This window comes from Cyprinus carpio, chromosome B18 (genome assembly GCF_018340385.1).
Source record: "Cyprinus carpio isolate SPL01 chromosome B18, ASM1834038v1, whole genome shotgun sequence".
Classification (NCBI taxonomy): domain Eukaryota; kingdom Metazoa; phylum Chordata; class Actinopteri; order Cypriniformes; family Cyprinidae; genus Cyprinus; species Cyprinus carpio.
In genome coordinates this window covers 22,109,133-22,133,587 of record NC_056614.1, presented here as the reverse complement: position 1 = coordinate 22,133,587, position 24,455 = coordinate 22,109,133, and the positions used below count along the sequence as shown (strand labels likewise).

At 39.7% G+C, this 24,455-nt stretch overlaps 1 protein-coding gene across 7 annotated transcripts in view; it reads left to right on the top strand.

Annotated features, from left to right (window-relative positions):
• The window catches only part of pclob (piccolo presynaptic cytomatrix protein b), an 88,479-nt gene that overhangs the window by 47,976 nt on the left and 16,048 nt on the right, over nucleotides 1–24,455 (top strand). For 6 of the 7 annotated variants that reach the window (XM_042744369.1, XM_042744367.1, XM_042744370.1 and 3 more), the window contains exons 16-24: nucleotides 5,978–6,454; nucleotides 6,647–12,974; nucleotides 13,358–15,099; nucleotides 15,263–17,396; nucleotides 19,532–19,558; nucleotides 21,685–21,773; nucleotides 22,082–22,157; nucleotides 22,402–22,527; nucleotides 24,186–24,294. In XM_042744369.1, coding sequence (XP_042600303.1) covers nucleotides 5,978–6,454; nucleotides 6,647–12,974; nucleotides 13,358–15,099; nucleotides 15,263–17,396; nucleotides 19,532–19,558; nucleotides 21,685–21,773; nucleotides 22,082–22,157; nucleotides 22,402–22,527; nucleotides 24,186–24,294 — 11,108 coding nt within the window. The remainder of the gene's footprint in view (nucleotides 1–5,977; nucleotides 6,455–6,646; nucleotides 12,975–13,357; nucleotides 15,100–15,262; nucleotides 17,397–19,531; nucleotides 19,559–21,684; nucleotides 21,774–22,081; nucleotides 22,158–22,401; nucleotides 22,528–24,185; nucleotides 24,295–24,455) is intronic. The other variant, XM_042744372.1, reaches the window with a different exon arrangement.

Below are 24,455 nucleotides of genomic sequence, written 5' to 3'. Positions count from 1 at the left end.
ATCTTTGACCTGCACAGTCTTAATGACATTTATAGGTTGCACGCACCCCAATGCATGAAATTGCCTCCGTTGCAAATGCTGCAGCAATCACAGAAAGCTGCAGCAAGAGACATTTCATATTCTCGAATGCAGACAACAACTGTTGCCGAGTCTACAAGGAGAGCTGCCCTGGAGGAGACGAAGGGTGTATAAATAGTCTGAGGCGAGACTTGAGAGATGCACCTAACCTTTTTTCCCTTCTCGCAAGCTGCTTTTAAAGCAGTGAGCTCCCTAGATGCTCCTACAGCGTGTCTGTGCATGTTTGGCTCTTTAAATGAGAGCAGTCAAAAGAACATCACTATGGCACAAACAGAGCATTTTGAAGAACTCAGCATAGTTTGGAAATATTTCACCTTCTGTCTTTCAACCTCCACCTGAGATAAATTGCATGTCTTCAATTTTACTTTTTGTTGAGGCATGCAAGAATAAAAAGAGGATTTTTTTTTTTTTTTTTTTTTTTAAACCCTTCTCTACACATCTCTCTGTGTATATGCTTTCTGTCACACCGATGGGCGGCATGGTCTGGCTCTGTGCCTTCAGTGCCAAGCACTCTGCTTATTACAGATTAGTAGGTCAAGATTCTCTATTATCATTGGGCCTGATTTATTATGACTGTATCGCTGCGGGGGTGGTTGAAAGCTCACTATATTAGCCAGTTACAACCGTTGCCAAAGGCATCTGCCAGGAATCAATACGGTGTCAGACGCTGCTCTGCAGTGCTTTGGTCCCATGGAGGAATAGCACCTCTAATATATAACTTTGGCTATAAATTCGTCTTACTTCTCAAATGCAAATCTTTTCCGATTTTGTAGTACAGGCAGGCTGACAAAATAAAACAAACTCTGGTTGATGCTTACTAGGCTGTAGTTTTATTTCACCTGGAATGTGCCCTATGATGTTTTAGAATATTATGCAAACTTGTGGCATGTTACTACTAAATGCAGTTGTATACTTTTTGAAAGAGCTGCAGCTTGGGACGCTGTTAATATGCATTTATTTACAGAGCAAGCTTTTCCAGCAGTGAATGTTGAATACAAAGTGTTATTATCCTAATGGCTTTTGGCATTGCAGTCTGTACTGCCCTAAGCAGATGAATGGAAGAGCTATATCTTAAGGAGCTCTTAAGGAATAATGCAATTGTCTAGATGGCTGGAGAGTAACAGGTTGCAATGAGTATAGCTTTCAGATATTGAAAAAATGCAACTTATATGGCTAAGTCATTAGCTATTACCTCAAGTCATCCTGGCTGGTTGAAGTTTAACAGATTTAACAGATCAGAGCTTGGTAAAAGGTCAGATATCTCCTTCAGTGGAGTGTGCCTTGTTGTGGTGCTGTAAGGCTTGATGAGTTTTATCATCAGAGAACTGGTATGTTTTCCTCAGGGGTTAATTGCTGAGAACAAAGGCACATATGAGGCCAGTCTCTAGGCCTGCTGGTCCTCGCTAGTTGTGTGTAATTAAAGAGGACTTTGCATGGCGTTCAGCCAGGCCCAGCTGGTTCAGAACCAGCTGCAGCGGACACAGAGATACATTTGCACAACAGGAAGGACCAAGTAATAATACTATTCACAGTCATTCTACTAGGATGCTACCAACAAAACATAAAATTACGGCCAAGGACAGCCAAGAACACTGGACAAAAGAACATAATGCAGCAGTAAACTTGAGTATACATATGTATCTAATACGTAGCACCCAGTGATGTCAGATATTTAAATGTAATTTTTATATCATGTTAGTATTTGATGTATTATTTACTAGATTTGTTGAGTACTGAATGTTCAACCTTATTAGAAGCACTTTATTCCGTGTAAAGCCTCTCTTGCTCAGCATGATGACATTTGACGACGTAACTGAAATCAGTGATGGACTGCCTTTTGCATAATTGACACACTATTTTTGCATTATTGACACACTATTTTCCTATTTAATGCTGTACAGTTAATTTGACACAGTCTTTATTGTTAAAAGCAGTATATAAATAAAGGCGACTTGACTTGACTTGACTCAACAGTGCCCTTGAGGGCTGAAAAAAGGGTGGGAAATAATTAATAATTTATTTTCGGTGTGTTCATAAAAGCATGATTCCTAGGTCTGGAGAAGTTATGCAAATTTAATAAATTAAAAGGTCAAATAAAATTCATTTTTGACAAATTTCTATAGTCAATGCATTTTTGGTTGTAGTCAGTATTTCAGGAAATTACAATTTGTGAGTGCAATTGTGAGATACACACACATACATCTAAATAAAAAATATTAAGTAGTCATCACAAACAACTGAAAAAGTCATGAAAAAATTACAGAAGTTCTGAAAACGCTACTTTAACATACAAGAGAATATCTTGATCAGTCAGACGTAAACCGTAAGACTGTGTTTTTTTTTTACCAGTGTACTAGTAGTTTTGGAATTTCATATTCGATAGTAAATGGCACGAATGGCAAAACAAGTGCAACCAGCCATACTAACACTGTGAGGTGGGAAGCTATGATGTTGGGTAATGTTGCGTGATCTTCCACTGCTGTGTTGCATGAAAAAAGTCATAGTAAAACAGAGTGCAGACTTTATTGTTCTCGTTCTTATGTTGGCTGGATTGCTATATTTTATAGCATTGGTAATAATGCCCTCAAAATTTAGGTGTTTGTTTTTTGTTTTGTTTTTTTCTTGTGAAACATTATTTCCTCATCTATCAGAGACATATTGTTTCTGTTTCTTATCTCTCCTTGTTGCATTAGTATTACCTGGTGACCTCCAGTCATTTGTAATAATTGCGGAGGTTGTCTGTGATCTTAATCCCTTGCCAATCGGCCATGTCTGTAATTTGTAAAGTAAAAATTCCCCCGAAAATGACCTACCATATTATGCCGAACACCGAGGTCCTGTGATAATATTAGTCCTATGCGAATCGGCATCTCTGTGATTTGGCCAGCATTTGGGTTTTTGTTTCCTGTGCACCTTTTTATCCATCTTTCACAAAGAATGGAGCTGCACTGGAGTATTTGATAGTATTTTAGGTGCTGTCATATCGCTATACCATACAATTTGCAGAAAGAGAAAGCTGAAAAGATTTTGAGGTTAATGTGTTACAAATAAATCAAGCATAAAGCTTGAGATATTATTTTAACCGGATGAAATGTAAATGACACAGGGCATGAAAATATATTAGTTTCTTTCTTTTTTTTTAAATCCATCTAACCGGACCATAGAACGGGACTCTCACAGCCTTGACATTGTATCCGGGAGATTCGAGTAAAATCACAGGCTTCGCTTATCCAGTGGGAATGCACCACACGAAATTCAAGTGTGTGGGGGGGGGGGGGGTGATTTTGAAAATCACACAAGGTCCCCAGATAATACTAATCCCGTGCGAATATGGCTTTAGAGAGTAATATCTCTCCTTGACTGCTCTTTCTGGAATAAGTGTAATCACTATGGCATGTAGTCAGATTGATCTGAAAGGCATACTTCTACTGTTGCCCTTTTCTCATTTCTCTACTGTAATAAAAAGCAGACAAGTAAAGTTGAGGAAGATAATTTAGATAACATAGAGGAAGAATTTTATAAATGACTGAAGATATTTTGCCACTTTAGATTGTGAATGTTGGCAAAATATTCTTAAAAAGAAAATCGGTTATATCCCAACACTATTGTTATCTCCATAGTTTGCATATCTATTTATTCTCCAAAAATAAGAAAATAAAATTCTGTGTGCTGATTGGAGTTATGTCAATCCCAAAATAATAAAACAGATTAGTCATGTAGTTCAGGCAACACACAGGCTAATTGATTTAAAAAAAAAAAAAAAAAAAAAATGCTGTTTTGGGCTTCCTTGTTTAGCACCTTGATTAAGCACTTTTTGGATATTTTCCTGTTTGTAGCACCCACAATTCAGTCTTTTTGTTTTTGCGGTTTTATTTATGTGCCGTGATCAGCACTCTACGTTTCCTGCAGTACTGACAAGCAGCAGTGATGAGGACATTCTTTCATAAAGTCGTACTTGCTGGAAAAGATGATTGGTTCTATTTATTGTTAATTAATCTCCTGATTGGTTTCCCTGCTCTGATGGTCCTGTGCGCTGAATCAGGCTTCTCCTGATTTCCATATGTATAAGGTGTCAAGTTTCCAATTAGTGGTGATGATTGCACCTTTTACTAAAACCATAGCCAGTGTTGAAATGAGCTTGTTCTCATTTATTTTTGCAACATGGGCATTTCTGTTCATGTTATGGCTGTGTTTGTGAGTTAATTTATGAGTCTAGTTTATAGTATGCTAGTATCTAGTATATCATGTTCGTATTTGTTGCATTATTTTCAGGATTTATTAAGTACTGGATGCTGAACCTTATTAGAAGTACTTTATTTCTCATGAAGCTTCTCTTGCTCAGAAGTGCCCTTAAGGGCTTTTCTTAATAAACAAGCTGCTCTAGGCAGTTGCCTCACCAATGTGACTCCATTAATACTATTTATTCACAACTTTGCCCAAATTTACAAGAACAACAAAGCTATTCAAATCTGTTGCTGTTTATTAAGTTTGTGGATTAAAATGTTATTGTCTTTTGGAACACTCTTTACCCTTCATAAGATTTCAGTAGAATTAGCATGTTCATGTACACTAGCATTTTGCTAAGATTACAGTTCAATAGCATAAACACAATACTGAGCCAACTAGTACATTATGATAATCATTTTGAACTTAATTTTTTAATTAATTTTGCCTTCTGTCTGAAGAATAGTTCCAATGCTTTTAGCCTGCCTTTACACACCTAAGGTGCTTTAAGACGCTGTCTAGGTAGGCAGCTCACTAGGTTTTGATACAGAACTAAAGGCTCAAGACAGACTGTACTGTTGGGGAGATAACTCTTATCTGGTTTCCATGGTGACACTTTGTAATGACCCAGTCAAACCCTGGTTCTTTAGTCTGGTATTTTACTGTAATTCATGCGTTCTGAAGAGGAAAGCTGTCTTGATCTACCTCATTGACTTATCCTCTTTGTCTGTGATTACATGTGTCTACCATCATCTGGTTATGGCTCATTTATTCTTTCTAGTACACAATGTTAAAAAGATCCAGAATACATCTGTCAGCTTTCTGTTGCATTCATTAATAAAATGTCATTAGAGCAAGAGAGATGAAATACAAATGATCTACAAATAGGGAGATTTAGCAGCATTTTTTAATAGAATGGAGTTACAGCTTCAGTCTGGAGTTAGTCTTGGGATTTGTCTTTCAATTTCTTTCCTTTGGGATTCATTTGCATACCCATGCTTTTTAAATTATTTGATTTACAATGCAATTTCTAAAAACAATTTTTTTTTCTATAATCACAGCTTTGTGAATTAGCCTTTGAGTATGACAAAAGAGGCAGAGGAGGTGTTACATCATAAAGAACAGTGTTCAAGTCAGACCATGTGCCTATGAATTATGGTTTGTTTGCGTCACTTGATGTAGGAATAAACCTTAATCTCCTGTTAAGACCCTGTGTGTGTGTGTGTGTGTGGGCGCGAGCGAGCGTACATGTTTTAATCATAGCATGTCCTCAGTGCAAGCATTTTTTTCTCATTCTTTCTCATACACATACACACACACGTGTAAACACCTGTAAGCGTCCAGTAGGAACAGAGACAGGTATTTTTCTGCTGCTTTAACCAGAAATAATGAAAAGAAAAGGGCCTTTGTAAAATTGCTGAGGACAGTGTTTTTATTGTGCATTTGATTGCTGGTCTCTGCAATCTTTCAATAAATTACATGCCCTAAGGTTGTTAGTAATTTATTCAAACATATTTAATTTTTGGGGGGGAGGGGTATGGACCATCAGAATATTTGGTGATACTAAATTAATAGGATGTCTGTATTTCTGAGATATTTTCTTAATATTATTTAAATTAAAAATTATTTGTTGCAGTATATTTATCAAATATCATTGTATTTGTCTTTTTTCCAGGCTGAGTGGTTGTGCTTGAATTGTCAAACACAGAGAGCTCTAGCTGGGCAGCTGGGAGACATGGGAAAAATACCCATATCCAGCCCAAAAGACAAGCCTACAGTCACATCCAAAACACAGTTGTCTGAGACTCCTGCACCTTCACAGACACCTATTCCAAAACCTGAGCCAAAACCATCACCTGCAAAGCAGACAGAGGAGGAGAAAGCCATCTCTACTACTGTTGCAAAGGCAGCGGTGACCACTCCAGCGGTCCCTGCACCTCTTTCTGTTGTTCCTACCACAGAGCTGCTACAGACAGAGATGACAGCTGTGGTGGCACCAATACGAGCTGCAGAGACTCAGAAAGCTGTTATTACTGCTGCTGAGGTCACTTTGAAAGAAACAGGCAAAGACAAAATCCCTGACGTGACACAAGTAGAAACAGAACCGACGTCTATGCTTCCAGCAGTGCCAACTGAGGCAGATGTAGTAAAGGTATAATATTACATATATACATTATTGAGCAATGTGTTTTTTTATTTTATTATTCAAACATTTGTTTTATATTATTTTATTGTAATGTATTAAAAAAGTTGATAGTCATGAATAGGAGGCAGGCATGTTTAAGAAAAGAGCTACAATATTAATTCAATGTATTTGCCATTTTTCTTTCTTCATTTTCCTTAGGTTAAAGAAGATACATACACTCAACCTGCAAAAGAAGGACAACACGAAGATGTTGTGGTACAGATGGATAGCAGTCTTCCAGAAATGTCTAAAGTAGACACCTTAAAAGCAGATATTAAAGAGCAACATAGAAAGGACATCTTGCCGGTATCAGTAGAATCATACAGCTCTGCTGAGGAGGAGCTTAAGGAGATACAGAGAGTAAGTCAAATGGCCATAAGAGAAACTGCTACAAAACTGTTGCCTGTCAGAGCACCAGACAGTGTAAAACAATACCATGAGGACAGCAGTGAGAGTGAACCCTCCCCTCAGATACAGAGAAGAAGAGTGAGGCCTGCTTCCTCCAGCAGTGAGGACTACAAACTAGACAGTTCAAACTCTGGAGATGACGAAGAGTTCATACGAAGGCAACTTATCCACATGGGTGAAGATGAGAACTTGCCTTCTGATGAGGAAAAACACAGAGAAGACCAACAAACACAGCAAGAAACCAGAGAAGTTAAAAAATCAGATGATTCCATGAAGCCTAAATGTACCCTAAAGAAACTTACTGTAGAGCCTGAGGAGATTTCTGATATCACTCTGTCTTCTCATGACCAAGATGATCAAGTTGCCCAAGTCATCCCTGTCTTCGATGCATTAGAAGAAATCAGAGTGGAAATAGATTTGTCAAATAACAATGAGAAGATCATAGCTACTGATACCACAGTAGTTGCCAGCACACAAAAAACTCCTGTTAGACAGACCACAGAGGAGCATGAGAGTCTTACTGAAGACTCGTCCAAGGGTGATGGGTCATCCAGTGTTCAGGTGTCTAGCATCACACCAGGAACAGCTTCACCTACTTCTGTGTCTTCTATTGATGAGGACAGTGATAGTAGCCCAAGTCATAAAAAGGCAAGAGCAGAGAGTAAACAGCAAAGAAAGGCAAAACACAAACTTCATGGTCAGGCCCTTCCCACTATAGAGGACTCATCTGAGGAGGACGCGTTACATGAGGAGGGTGAACAGACGGAGCAGGAAGATGAAAGAGATGATCAGCCTCAGTTTAGAAAGATCACGAAAAAATTAAAGACAGAAAGAGATGATCTGGGCATGCAAAGGAGACAGGATCATTTGACTACAACTAATAAATTAAGGCAGGCAGCAGGGATGGAGGAACGGAAGTCCTCCTTCTCTGACTTTTCACCTAGTTTTGAATCTGAACCAGAGAATGCAGAATACAGAACATTATCATCTGAAACACATGATGCTGCAGAGAAGCCATTAAAGACTGCTGAAGAGGTATATGAGGAAATGATGCAGAAAGCACAGGAATACAAAACATCAGAGAAATTCACACCACCTGATATTGAACCATTATATGGAGGCATGTTAATAGAGGACTATGCTTATGAAACGTTAGTTGAAGAACAAGAACAGACTGCAACAGCTCTTGGTAAAGTCACCCATGAGCAAGATTTGAGAAAGATTTCTGAACATGAGTCGGTGAGGATACTTATGACACCAGATGAGGCTTATGAAGAGATGATGAATAAAAGAAGCAAGATCATGCAAAAAGAGAAGGAGGCTCAGCAAGCACATGCAACAAAGATTGACACATCCTTGCCACTTGATGTCAGTGACACTTGTTATGTGAGTATTTCTGGAAATGATGCACTTTCTACAGATAAAAAAGCAAAGCCACTGTTGGAAACAGAGGATGCCTATGAAGAGCGATTGAAGATACAAAAAGATGTTTTAACACCAGGAACAAGTCCTACTCAGTCAACTCCTGTGTCTCCTACCTCCCCTCTGACTGTGTCTGAGTCATCATATGATTCCCCTGAGGTGATACTCATCCTTTCAAGTGGGGAAGAAGACAACCTAGCTGAACCTATTGAATGCATTTTGGAGCCTTATATTACAGATACTACATCTACTCAGGATGTATCTGGGATTAAAGCTTTATATCCAATTCCTGACTTAAAGATAACTCAGTGCTCCTCTGGTGAAGAGGAAGTTGAAGAGGAGGACAGTGTCACACAAGAAAAAAATTCCCCTGAGCCAACTGATATACCTCAAAGTGAGGAGGAACCACAAGCCCCAGAAGAATCATTTGAAACAGTTCCCATTTCTGTAATATGTGAAGTTCCTTCATCAAAACATGTTTTGGAGACAACAGCAATATCACCACTGTCTCCACCAACATCTCCAACAGTCTCATCTCCAGATTCAAATATGGAACTAACAACAGCACCATCATCCACCCCAGTTTCTGGAGTTCTGGAATTAACTACTCCAGCTAGCCCCAGTGTTGCTGAAGTTTCTGCCCCAGTTGTAATTCACATTCCAGACTTGGTGTCTGAGCAAGCCACAACAAACCCATCAGCAACTGCTCCTGTTGTATCATCCACAAAGATTATTGGATCCCCTTTACCGGTCATTCCAGCCTCGCCACATGTCTCAAAATATTCTGGCACGCCAACTCCTTCTGAAATTCTTATTTCAAAGCCTACACCAGGTCCAAATCAAACTCCTGCACCAAAACCAACAGTTATATCAAAACCTACACAGGAAATGGTCCCTACTCCTGATAATGTTTCATCCTGTACACTGGATTCAGCTTTTCAAGATTTAGCTCAAAGACCTTTGGGCGGTGCAATACATGAAACACTTTCAGCTGCTAAATCAGCCACAGCAGACAAACAAGCTGATGCACCAATAATTCCTTCAAACGATGACCATGTAAAAATTCCTTCTACTGTTGCTACACCTATTATTCAGTCACACAGAGGACCTTTAACACAAACTTCTGTTATTATTCAAATGCCCGATCTTGTGTCCACTGCAGTTCAAGAACAAACTCCAGTTTCAGTGCCTACCCCTCCATCCACTGCACTCAGGAGTCACATTTCTACAACTATCCCCATTGTTGCACAGATGCCAGACCTGGTTACATCTCCATCTCAATCAATATCTCTGACCTTTCCAGTACTTTCTCAAACCTATGCCCCACTTCCAGCTATAGTTTCAGCAGTGGATCAAGCACCTATTTCTGTTCCAACAGTGGTATTAGCCTCAATACCAGCAAAGGAACTCTCTACAGACCAGACCAGCTCAGCTGTTGAACAAGTGGCCACACCACTGTCTGCTCAATCCAGTATTGCTGCTTTAGCAGAGATTAAGCCACCAACCAGTGTTTCTATTCAAATTCCTATTCACAGGCCAGCAGAAACCAGACCACACATGACACCCCAATTAGGCCAAGCAGCCACTGTTTCACCTCCAGCAAGTCATGGAGAGCATATTGCTGCAAAGACAGTCTCTGTTGTTTCTCCCAATGTTACTACAACTGTTGCTTTTGGAGCTTCACCCTCCCAACCAATTCAGTCAATGCTGACCAATATTCAGGAAAGGATGGTGGAAATACAGAAGGAAAATGTACCAGATGATGGAATTTCTTCTCAACAGTCAGTTTCACAAATCATTTCTCCTGTTGTACTGACACAGCAAGGTCAAGTTGTTGTCAGACTGCCAAATCATGAAAATATGGCAGTTAAAACAACCATTGAAGATGGGAGAGGGCACCCTGTTATTGTTAATGTTTCTCCTTTTACTTATCCAGCCACAATATCAAGTTTCATCATTGATTCAACAGTTCCACCTTGTGTGACATCTGCAAAACCCCATGTTCCTCAAGAAAGAACAGATAAACCAGTGATTTCATTTCCACCACCTCCTCCAGCTTCACCACCAGAATTACTATATAGCGCAGTACCCAAGGCTGATTTTAACCAGCAAAAGTCTATTCCTACTCCCTCATCAGTTACAATAACTCTACATGAACCCCCACCAAATGTGGCCAGCATAAATATAAAACCAGTTGTGACCCCAACACACAAGTCACCACCCCCTGTTCCTCCCAAACCTGTATGTATTCCGCCAGGACTGGTATTTAGTCACAGATCAAGAGAGAGCGTAAAGCCACCAGTTAGCCCTGAGCCAGTAGTTGTTCAAGCAGTTCGTGCTGCAACGCTGCCAAGAACAAGGGAACCTCCAAATGCTTTGCCACTAAGTTTGACTGCTCCTGTAGAGACCAAGCACAGTGCTTCATCACCAAAATCACCTTTGTCACCCAGATTTGCTAGAACTCTTGAAACATATGTAGTGATAACATTACCCTCAGAACCAGGATCACCTGTTGAGGGCATTACAACTCAAGCATCGATGAGAAGATCATCACTGCCAACTCCCAGACAGCATGTTCCATCTGATGCCCCAAGAGTGTTTGCTCAATCTGCAGTGGATGCACCTGTGTCATTAATTTCAGAACAAATTGTATCAGACCCACGAAAGCCTACATCGGCTTTAAATATAGTAATGCCCCTTGAGGTCATGGCACCTGACTTTGCTTCAGTCACAACAGATACTCATCATATTACACTAGCTGCAGATTCAAGACAAAGTATTATGGAATCTTGTGTAACAGTCCCAGAGCTGCCAGTTGCTTCTGTACAAACATTTGTTTCAGCACCTCTTGTAGAGGCATCATCAGGACTATCACAGACTATGACTGTTGTTCCTCATATCACGATGGAGAATACAACGCATTCCCCATCTGCATTTATAACACCACATGTTGTAATGGCACCTTCTGCTCTGATTTCAACAGCACCTGTTGCAGCACCACCACCACCTCCCATTGCTATGGAACCAACAGCATATGTGGCAATGACATACCCCACACCTTCCTTGATTTCTCCTCTTGCCATGGCTCCAGTCTCAGTGGTGCATACATCAAAATCATCAGAGGAGGTACCAGTAGCCTTAGCCCCAATGTCAGGGGTTTCTACTAAGTCAGTTCCTCACTATACAGTGAGTGATGTGCAACAAGAACTTGAGATGCAACAAATGCAAAAAACATATTCTGCTCCAATAACAATTACCCAGATTCCAGTCCCAGCTCAAAATGAAGACATTTCAGGATTGGATATGGAAGAAATACTAATAGTCTCAGCTTCTGAAGAGGCCTTACCTGAACTGGGTCCATCACCAGTACCAATAACACAGCTTCAAGAGCAGCAAACAGTTTATGAGCAAAAACAAGAAATTTCAGTAGTGACCTCTGCAACAACTGTGCCACCAGTACCAGTCACATTTACCCAATTTACAAAATCTATTGAGAGTCAAGAAATGTGTGGACAAGATAAAGTTATATCAAGCATGAGCCAAGTCTACTCTGCAGTCTCAACAACTGAGCAGTGTCCTGATGCATTGCCTAATCTTGTAACCCAAGTTGTCACGACTGAAGTACAAAGAACAACAACTGTGTCAGTTGTCCAGGAGAGGATTCCTATCGAACCCATTCCTGGACCTATGGGTGCTACAATCACAATCCAGCCAGAAGTCCGTCCAAAGCCTAAACAGAATGGAAGAATACAATACCCTAGTGATGTTATAGATCTTACCACATTTAAAGTCAATGTTACAATGACTGACCAAGGAATGGATTTGACAGCCCCAGATTCAAGTAGGTCTTCCTTGTCAAGTGAATCAAGTGGGCGACAGGCCACTGCTGTACAGCCCGAAATTGTGAATCTTAGTGCTGAAATAATCCCCACCTCAACACTCTCTGTTGTAACTGACAGCATAACAATTGTTACTTGCACAGCTACAATTGCCTACAACAACAACACAGTTGACAAGCCTCTGGACCTGGGAAATGCTACTTCAGTGCCTCTTCCACTTACCACATACAATCCATTTGAGCCACTTGCACAGATAGTGTACAGACCTGTAAATTCACAACCTAAGGCTACAACCAGTGCAGAGATTCCTATTAACCTTTCATACAGAGCTGTTGCAGGCACAGCTCCTACTCATATGCCCATTACTATTGCCCCGCTGAACTTCACAAATGGCATACATACAGAGCCAACGGCAGTTGGACCTGTAGACCTCACCACTTCTAAGCCAATGAAAACCATGGTTGCTTTGTCCTCATCTTCTGGAGTGGTCACAACTGTTTTGGAAGACGACGGTACACCAGTTGATCTAACATCTGGAAGGCGGACTGTTTGCTGCGATGTAATTTACAGGCTTCCTTTCACAGGGAGCTGCAGAACACAGCCTCCTGTGACCACACAACCAGACAATCAAATTGGCTATCAAATTGATATTGCCACAACACCTGTCACTGAAGATCTCAGTACCATGAAGGCTTCAATATCTGACAGTAATTTCAAAGAGGCTGGGCTCTTTAGTTATGAAAGGAAGAATGGATTCACCTATCAGAATAGGGCATCTGAGGGGGCTATTGATTTGACATCAGCTAAAATGTCAACAGGTCAGTATGATAGTGCACATGTATCCTTTTTATTTTACTTTTTATTTTATTATTATTATTATTATTATTATTATTCATTTTTGTATGTTAATGTATCATTTATTGGTTATGTCTCTTATTTTTGTGATGTTCTCTCTCTGAATATCTTGATTTTCATTCTTGTTTTTTCTGTTCTTTTTTTTTTAACACAGATGCATGCATTTGCCTCCGTGTTGTCCCTCAGTGTTTTGGCTTTGCATCCTGCTAATCTGATGATACTGACAAGATCTTTGCATGCTCTTTGGCTTCCATTTGATTTTTTATTAGTTAATGTTGCATGAAACAGAGCCATTGTTCATTTAGATGCTGATGATGCTGCTATTTTTGTTTTCCTAACATAACAGAGGAGGCCTTAGACTACTCAAAGAAAAGCACTTTGGCATTTACTGGGATCACCACTACTCCATATTCTCAAGGAACGACGTTTGGCTTTAATAGTTTACTAAGAACGATGAATGAAAGAAATGGCATTGTTTACTCATCGGTTGCTGTACCTGTTCCCTCCACGTATGCAATTACTACCCAACCAGGTTCAATATTTAGCACAACATACAATAGTCTCACCAATTCTACTGATCCACTTTCAGCACTTCAAAATCAGCCTGCTCCATATGGCTTTGTACACACCACAGCCACAGATCAATCAATATTCCCACAGTCTGATATATCAAAGGATATCCTACCTTCTGCATTAGCCAGTCTCCTTCCCTCCCTGACAAACTTCCCTGAGCTCTACTCGGATGCTACTCTTGAGGTAATAGCAGCCTCACTGGACATGCTGATATCCCCTAATTTCCCTGATTTAGATGACAGCAAGAGCCAGCAGTACAAGGCTGAGCATGAGTTCTTACAGTTAGAGAAGTTGAAACAGCTGTGTCTAGCTGAAGAGCTTGAATGGGAGAGGCAAGAGATACAGCGTTACCGTGAGCAAGAGCAGATCATTGTTCAGAAGGAGCTGGAGGAGCTTCAGAACATGAAGCAACAACTTCTAATGCAGAAAGAAGAGGAACGCAAAGCCCATCTGATTCTTCAGCAAGAAACCTTTGCACAGCAGCAACTTCAGTTAGAGCAAATCCATCGATTACAGCAGCAACTCCAGCAACAACTACAAGAGCAAAAAATATACCCATATGGGTTCAGGCCAAGTGAGGGTATGTCCCCACCCTTGAGCTCAGACATCATCCTTGACTCAAAATATTCCAGGGGAGATAATGGACAATACTGGCCGGTGAAAGATGACAATTCAACATCATCTGCAGTGTCCACCCATGACTCCACAACAGGTCAAAATTGGCTACCAACAACTTCTGGGGCTTTTACACAGTATAGTTCAAGCATTCCTGTATCAGTAAGTGTACAGACAAAGGATCAAATGCAGTTGTCCACAAACCTGCCAGATACAGCCAAACAAGAGCAAAGTGTGGGATTAAGTGGAAAGAAATTAATTGAGAGTGGTGTTCAAACAGACGATGAAGATGGGGTTGAAAAGATTCCTTCTGGTAGAAGGAGAAGAAGTAGGAGAAGTGTAGATAGCTGTGTGCAAACTGATGATGAGGATCAGGATGAATGGGACGTCCCTGTTCGGAGTAGACGCAGGTCTCGTTCCAGTAGATATACTGATGGAGAGAAGGGAAAAAGCTCCAAGGTATCAAGTATTGCGATTCAAACTGTAGCAGAGATTTCAGTTCAGACAGAGCATTCAGGGACAATCAGGAGATCTCCTGTTCGGGCTCAGGTGGACACAAAAGTAGATTTACACAGAGAGGGCCAAACAGAAAGTGATTCAGATATTACATCAGACAGAGATAAAAGACGTCCAGCTCCTGCTGAGATAAGTGTTAGCACACACCTGACAGCTGATGATGTTGGAGCATCGTTAGTTACCAAATCTCCAAAGGTGTTATGCTCCCCGGTTTCACCAGTTTCCCCTGGGAAAAGTTCACAGAAGATGCTTACCGCTGATTCATCAAGGCATCTCAGTAGTCCAAGATCACTAAGGGCCTCACAACGATCTCTGTCTGACCCCAAGTCACTCAGTCCGACAACTGAGGACAGAATGATGTACCAGTACTCAGACACTTACTCTGTAAGTACTGCACTTGTATTCACTCTTTTCTTGTTATCTAAAGGACCAGTTTGTTATATTTTCCTTCTCCAAATGATTACATGTCAAGTGACCATGCTGGATAAATCATGTCTATTGCGTGCTTGTTTTTCTTTTTATTTCTATTTTATATTTTAATCAACAGAGCAAAGGTTCTCAGAGCGGCACACCAGTTGGCACTCAGAAGAAAGTAAAACGCACACTACCTCATCCACCACCGGAAGAAGATACCCTCATTGGCCTCTCTGGGTACGCCACTGCTTCTGCCAGAAGACGAATGTGCAGGAACACCACTATGGCGCGGGCCAAAATCCTCCAAGACATAGACAAAGAGCTGGATTTAGTTGAACGTGAGTCCTCAAAACTCCGTAAGATACAGGCAGAGCTTGATGAGGAGGAGAAAGAGATAGATGCTAAGTTGAGATATCTTGAGATGGGTATAAATCGAAGAAAAGAGGCTTTACTGAAAGAGAGGGAGAAGAGGGAGAGAGCCTACTTACAAGGAGTGGCAGAAGAGCGAGACTACATGTCAGATAGTGAGGTTAGCAACATCAGAGAGGCACGAGGTAATGGTCATGGACTAGAACGGCCACGGACTGCCCCACAGTCAGAGTTCAACCAGTTTATTCCACCACAGACTGAGTCTGAGTCCCAGTATGCACAGCTTACGAGCCCATACTCCCATTATCAATATGCATCCCAAACAAGTCAGTATCCTCAGCAGACACTGTACCAGCAACAGTCTCTTTACCATCAGCAGGTGTCCTCCTACCAATCCATCTACTCATCAGTGCCCTCACTCAATCAGCAGTCCCAGCAGACTGGCTATGACCATTCCTCACTCCTTCTGATGCAACAGAAACCACGTCAGACTACTTTGTCTGACTTAGAACCAAAGATCACGACAAACTATGAGGTCATACGCAACCAGCCCCTCCTAATTGTCCCTACATCCACAGAGAGTGCCTACGGAGTTTCCCATCTCGGTGGTAAATACAGTAGCCTTGATCTGAGGATGGGCTTGGAAGAGAGGGCCAGCATGGCCAGCAGTCCCATGTCCAGCATATCAGCTGAGTCCTTCTATGCAGACCTCGATCACCATAATGCCAGGAACTATGTCTTGATTGATGACATCGGCGAACTCACAAAGAGCTCCACAGGCCTTGGTTCAAGCTTCAGTATCGCTGATAAGGATATCAGCAAAGCTGACCGACTTCTCCGGGCTGCTGACCTTCATCGGACTGCAGATGTGGCAGATTTTCTTGGTCCTCTTCAGGCTGCTTCTCGATTGCATTCATATGGTAAAGTAGACGAGGATTCTATGGAGGAGCCATATGAATTGAAGATGTTGAAACAGCAAATTAAGCAGGAGTTTCGACGCGGTACAGATAATCTCGAACAGTTTACAGGACTGCCTCACTACCTCCACTCTGACACTAGTTTTAGGCATTTCCCCAAAGCTGAGAAATATAGCATTGGGAGACTAACTTTAGAGAAGCAAGCTGCCAAGCAACTTCCTGCCTCAGTTCTTTACCAGAAACAGCTAAAGAATAAAAAAACACTAATTGACCCCAAAATTACAAAGTTTTCACCCATCCAAGAGAGCAGGGACCTTGAACTAGATTACAGCAGCTTTTTGGCCTCTGCCAGCTCAGTTGGTGGACTGTCTGCCAGGGCAAGGCTCTTGCAGGATGAGATCACATTTGGTCTTAGGAAGAACCTAGCAGAGCAACAGAAATATTTGGGTTCAGCTCTTGCCGCTAACCTGGCTCAGTCACTCAACTTTGGCCAATCTCTCAACCTAGGGCCTACCGTTAGGTCTTCCCTTCACGATGATGGCACCTACCCCAGTGGCACTCGGTCAAGACCTTCCTCTAGGCCTTCCTCTGTATATGGACTGGACCTATCTATCAAAAGAGACTTGTCAAACTCCTCACTACGCCTGAAAACAGACGGTGAGGGCATTGATTCCCAGTTTGTATCTAGGGCTAAACCGACAAGTCTGCCAATTAGTCAGAGCAGGGGTCGAATTCCCATTGTTGCACAAAACTCTGAAGAGGAGAGTCCACTGAGCCCTGTTGGTCAGCCCATGGGCATGGCCAGAGCATCTGCAGGCCCACTCCCACCCATCTCAGCAGACTCACGGGACCAGTTTGGCTCCAGTCACTCTCTTCCAGAAGTCCAGCAGCACATGAGAGAGGAGTCCAGGACAAGTGGCTATGAACGGGACATTGCCTTTATAAAGGATGACCTTCAGGGGGCCATGTCAGATAGCGAAGGTAAATTTGTTATGAGATCTGTTATCTTCAACCCTAGCTTCTGTTGATATTCATCTTTTGTATGGCTCTGAATGCATTTTTTATATCTGTGTGTAAATTCAAATGTTACATTTTCCTTTACTCTTTTCATCTTTTGCTTTACACTTTGCAGGCTGTCACATTTGCATGATGTCATCTTCCTAAATTTTAAATTTAATCTCCATATGTATACATAATTGTTTTTTATGCATAAACGTTTGCCTTGTAGTTCTTAATGAATTTGCATGCTACTTAAATGCAAAAGGAAACTGGTTGTTTCCTTTGCCATTGTTGTTCTGTCATATAAATATAAGAAGAGAAGCAATTAAGAAGATCTTCAAAACTATTCACTCAGCTGATTTAATTCATTATACACTCAGTGAGTGTGCTATTTATCACAGCCCTGCAGTTGACGAGGTGACTTATCTGCCTTCAGTCTATGAAGTTCCAACATCCTATAATTCTGTCAGAATCATTTAGTGACTGGTTATCTTAGGAAGGCAGTACACTATTTATGAATTATATATATGGGATTCATCTTGTTTTGTGCTGTATTTGGGGAAAAAATAAAAAACAGTTATGCAGTTGATTGATTGGTAGAATATAAATTTGTCTACTAGCTGCCAGTATGTTTCACTATCTTTCCAGCAGCTATGGGATACTAAGCCATTTATGTAAATCATAAGTAAACCTCTGTCTTCCTGTGAAGACATTCTCATATGTTATATTCATGCAAGTACCTCGTTTAGTTTGTCTAGTTTTCATTAATCCAGAATATTTTATATTGCAAATATGCAAGTATGTCATCACACAGATTGGACAAATCAGATGACAAAATTAATGTAATGAATTTAGATTTTCCTCTTTTCTGTGCTTGTGGACAATTAAATAGACAAATTTGTGCTTTTGACAAGTGATGATATAAAGTTGTAAATTATTTAGAAGTTAATCTGATTATAACATACATTCACTGGAGCTTAGTTTTCTATTACCTCCTAATCAACTACTTGTAATTCGCTTGTTTAACAATTTTCTTCATGTAATGTTAATGTCTGTCATGCGTGTTTCCAATTTTCATCCTCAATAAATTCTTGCTATTTCAGTTTTTATTTGCATGGCTTATGAATGGGAATTTAAAAACATCTTGCATGCTACATGAAGAATACTTTTTTTTCTTACTTTTTATTGTAGTGAACATTACACTAGTATTACTATTTAGAATCACCCAGGTATTAAAGTGTGTTGAAGGTCAGTCTTATAGATAATATGTGAGATCATTACACAAATGGTTTGATTAATAAGTATAATGCTTCATTCAAATTTATTGTAAAACATATTTTAAATCTTTGTGCTTTCATGGCACTCTCAATTCCAATAAGACAACAGCATTGAGAAACATGTAAAAATCCCTACATAGTGTAATATTATGTTAAACGTCAAGCTGTTTAAGAAGTTTAACATAAGCCAGGTGTAAAGATTGTATAAACAAACAGAGTGCAAAGTGTGAATATATATTGGTTTTCAACACTAAATACTCTCCTGGGTTTGCACAGACATAACCCCAGCCTCTGTCTTGAGAATATCAGCATTTAAGTTTCAAAAAGCTCTTTCAGTAGTATCAGTTTGTATAAACACACAGAAGTAATAAATCACAGCTGTTTATAGCCATCCATTTTACTTTTAAACATATTTTATGTGGTTTCTGCAAATATGCCATAAATGCTGTTAATAGAGCTTAGTTAGTTTTGAACCTGGGACATTTATTTAAGACCGCCAATGCTGGTATTGCTAAAGAAATAATTGCCTGTAAACCGTTGTGTATACTTTTAGGACATCTTAAAAATATTATTATATTGAATTACAATTACTTTTATGGGGCTACCTTACAGAATGCAGAATGTATTTAAAAGGCTTTCTATAGAGTAAAATATTGACTACAATTGTGTGTGCTTTACGTATTTTAGAAAATTAGATAATTGCATGATTTAGATATTTGCAAAAGTACATCATCCACTTCCACTGCAAATGTAACAGTGTGTTTTTTATTGGCAAAACATAGCTCTGTTTTAAGGCTAATTTTACTATGAATTCTCTGAAATGCAATGTTTGTACTACAGCTGGAGGTCCTAGCTGGAATGTGAAAGGTGAGAACTGTTGTTCAACAACCTTCAAAATATCATTAAGCATAAACCTACTTTCATGTGTGCCATAGTCTTGAGTGACGGGCGTTTCTCAGTGGTCCACCTCAGACCCATCCTGGTGTTCATTATCACTGCACTTCTTCAAGGTCTCTCTGACATGGCCTGATCATATCAACCAAGGCACATACATGACTACATACACAAGTATATATGTGTGCATACTGTAGCAGAAGTTTCCAAGAACAAGTTAGTGTCATTAGGAAACGACACTCTGGGAACTTATCTTGCCCCACCAAAATGCCGCTAATGTAATGGAATCCTCCGAAACAAATTGATGTCTGAAATACAGAACAAGGGTGCTTTTGGTGTTGCAGGAAAAAAAATCATTAGAGAGAAAATGTCCTTCTGATAGCATGTTCGCCAGAATGCCATTTTTCCACAGGCCATAGGTTCGCCATGGTCAATGCATCCTCTAACTTGGGTAATAAAGTGAAGGCACTGTTGATTTAAGGTGACATTTCCTTGCAGAAGGACAGCACGTCAAGCTCTTTACTGCAAATCGCCTGCAGAAAGATCCAGTTGTCAGTTTTCTTCTCACTCTATTAGGAGTTAAATGATGATTTGTGGCATGCTGTAGTGCTGCCTCATGAATAAAAAATTGCTTTGCTTACACAGTATTGTAATCAATGCACCTGCAGGTTGTGCAAAATACCCAGTAAACAATACAGAAGATATTGCTCGCCTGATCTATTTTAGGTATGTGTTGACATGCCTGCCTTAGCTGGAGTTATGAATTATTCTAGGAATTCCCGAATGTCTTTGAAGAAAGTGCTAGACTACTTGAAATGAAAGCTGGAAAAACAGCAGCAGGCCTATATACAGTCTGATAAGATGCAAATCTTATATATTAGCATTGCGACTCTGTAGATGAGAATAAGTACACTGCAAAAATCCTTGTCTTAACTGGTATTTTGTCTTGTTTTTTACAATTAAAAAATCTAAACATTCTTAAGACAAAACAAGATCAGTTTACTTGAGAGCCAAAATTGCATATTAAAAAAAAAAAAAAAAAAAAACTTTTTCTTACACTCTTAAAAATAAAGGTTGTTTATTGGCACTGATGGTTCCATAAAGAATCTTTAACATCCATTAAACCTTTCCATTGCACAAAAGGTTCTTCATACTTCACAATAAGAAAAAAATGTGTTTATTTTAAGAACTGTTCACTGAGAGGTTCTTTAAGGAACCAAAAATGGTGGTTCTAGGTCATCACTACAAACCTCCCTTTTGGAACTTTTATTTTTAAGAGCGTACCTGCTATTTTCAGCATGAATCTCACAAAATGTAATTAATTTTTATGCTTAAAATGATTTAGTTTTAGATTTGCATCTCAGCTAAATTTATCTTAAAGAATGTTTTAAAATTTTTACAGAAAAACAAGACGAAAATTCTAAGAAACTATTTTTTGGAGTGCAGATTGCCATTTAAAATAAGTAAATTGCTTTAGCATCATGAAAGTCTGGTGTTATAGAACAAAGCAGTGGTTTTGTTGGAGTAGTGTTTTAATTGTATATATTAACTAGTGTACTAGAGAGTGTACTAACAGAAAATGTACTAATCATCAGACATTTGATAAGGCATCTCATCATCACAACGTTGTATGATGGTGTGTGTATGTGCGTATATCTGCTGTGGTTCATTCCCACAGCAGCTCTCTATCAAATTCTTGACGCATGACATGTAGCCCAGTCACAGCATGCATGTTCATGTGTGCATGCCTCGACAAACGTCTCAGATCATTGCTCTTTCTGCCCTCACCATCCTCTGTCACTGCTTCCTCCGGGGGGTCAGGCTACTTAGTACACTTAGCATTTATCTAAACAAATGCTCTTGATTTTAGACCTTGTGGAAGGGAGGTAAGTGTCCGACCCTTTTGAAACATAGATATTGTTCTTGGAAGCCCTGACCCAAATCCATCAATCTGTCAGTTCATACACTCTAGCAATCAAGTGTCCCCAACTGGGGGTGGTGAAGGGATGGTTGTCTGGGAGAAAAGTGGTGGAGTGGGACACATGCCCCAGTTTTGTCTCTTGTGATGGTACAGCGGATGCTTTCTTCCTGTCTTCTAGCATATCACCTTCAGCATGAGGAGACAGACTGGTTTGACAAACCTCGCCAGGGACGTGGTGGACCAGAAGCCGGGCCAGAGAGAAGACAGGTAAAGTGGCACCTCCAGTGTGAACGTGACTTTGCCAAGTAGGATGTGTTCCTGGAAACACAGTTTTAACCACAAAATCTCTAAATCTGTACAATTATATGTCAATATCAATGTTTTATCCACAACCCAAACTGTAAGGCTAACCCTTACAATCTGAATGTTATTCCAGGAACATTTTCTACTTAAACCACATTCACCATGCAAACACATGGATGGATATAATGCACCTATCTTTGAAAGAACACCAGACTTAATTTGCAAAAGTGCTGTTAGAACTTCAGCTGTTGTTAATTTGCTCGTTGATGCAGATGAAAGGCAGCCATTACCCCTTCCCACACTCTCGCATCAAACTGCAACAGGACCCCAAGGACCACACCGTCTCAGGTATGTTCTCATAGCAATTACTCCACAAGATACACAGCAAATTGTAGTCAATTAGGCCTGTAAATTAAATTACTGGAAGAAAAAGCAAAACAGCAATTGTCTATCTCTATGTCTAACAATGTTCTATATATCCCGTATCCGCCATATCGATGAAGAGATCGTGTTTAAAATGATGCTGAGATACTCTGATTAGAATCCAATTACTCAGCCATTCATCAGCTAAACTGAACCCGTTTGAATTCAGGGAGTGGGCTGGGAATCAGAGTTGTGGGTGGAAAAGAGATTCCAGGGACCAACGGAGAGATCGGAGCCTACATCGCGAAGGTTTCAGCAGGAGGATGTGCTGAGCATATGGGAAAAGTTGTGGAAGGTAAGAACTTATCAACTAGTCAATCAGATAACATTAGCAAGTTAAATTTTCTTGCAGACAGTAAAGGGTTAATGAAGCGAAAAAGATGCGATAAATAAGCAAATTTGGTTTCAAAAAGTTTACATGATTCATGCATTTTTCTATTCTTAAAGGTCATGTTATAAAGTGTTTTAAAGCAAGCATCAGCAAAATAATTCATTTTAAGCATTCAGTATTCTTTCAAAGGGAAAAGTGCCTAATTTAGAAATCCATTTTTCATTTTAACCGGGATGGCTATTGTAGCGGTATGATTGCTCTCCTGGTTGACAAATGCTGGCTCAGCATGCTTTGTCAATTTAGATGAGCTCCTCTGAGAATAGCTCAGCTTCCTGAACATGTTTTTGCTTGTTTGATTTTTATTCTTTCATAACTCTTGATTTTAGCAAAGACACTTAGTATTAAAATGTTTCCTTTTATAGTGTCAAAACTTTTTGTCTATTTTATTTGTTTCATCTCTGAAATATGCAAGCACCAATCTGCTGGCAGATTACATGAGCATCTGTTCTCTATCTTAAGTATGCTTTTCCCTTGATACAGTATAATAATGTCTGCTGCCACAGTGGAAAATGTGCTAGAGACCAGATTTAATATCTGATAGCTGGAGCGATATTATTATTTGGGCCAAGAGTCAAATGAATGCACAATTGCACAATGCATACTCATATGCATGCGCTTCAACTTAGAAACATGAAGTATGCATGCTTAATATTAAATAGAACAGTGATCATCTATATTAGCCAGTGAATCAGTAACACATTGGCAATTTTTACCATGATTACCTATACCATTCATGAATAACAATGGAAAAATTACAGCATTTTTAACATTAAAGCCTTTTGAAGATGATTTTAAATCTTCACTTGTATAGCACAAAGTGTTTTCAACAAATGAGCCGAATCGGATTCCCAAATATGCATGAATCATTTAGATACTAACTTCAAAGCTGAAAAATGGTTTTAGCCTAGTGGTAATCTTGCAGAATAATATGGAGATATGACAGACATACTTGCTGAACATTTGAGAGGTTTTTGAGTGAAAACTGAAGGGATTGATTGTGTGGAGATGAACAGACATTTGAATGATGTCCTGTTGTTATCAGCCGCTGAAGCACTCAGAATGCAAAAGACCTATCTGAAGACTCGCTTTCATTTGTGTAAGTGCCCGGGGTTTGGCCTGAAGTGGGCTTGAGTTTGCAGTGATGCTTTTTTCCCCTCTCTCTGTTTTCTGCACTTATTTTCGGTCTCTGATGCTCCAGGACTGTTTTCTTGTAGTGAGTGTAGTGAAGCGTGCTATTGAAAAAGTGTGTGTGTTATTTATGTGTGTAGTTAATTCAGTGATTGTTTTTCCTGAATTTCCCCTACAGAATCACAATAGCATTTATCTGTCTATCTGTGTGTGAATCTATCATAATAGTTTTCGGTTCTAGTTTTGAGGTTTTTAAAAATAAACATACAGTAGATGACTTATAAACAACACCTCTTTTTAATACTTTCCATAACAATATGCAGACAAATAATGTTTACTTTTGTCTTAGGTGCACTGTGAGTATCTGTTTTTACTATTTTAATCTAATAAATGTATTCACTCACTGGTTCTGAGGCATGTGCTGTGTTCCTCAGGAATGCAGGTTCTGGAATGGAATGGAATATCTCTGCTGGGAAAGACATATGAAGAAGTGCAAAGCATTGTGGGTCAGCAGTATGGAGAGGCAGAAATATGTGTGCGCCTGTAAGTTGCAATAATGTATTTAGTGTTCAAGACTCGATTTATTCCAACAGCACCAACAAAAATAACCATGTTAACGGGACTCTTTTGTTGAACAAAGACAATGGTAGTACCATGTACACAACTGTTGCATTTGTTTGATTAAAAAATAAAAATACATCCAT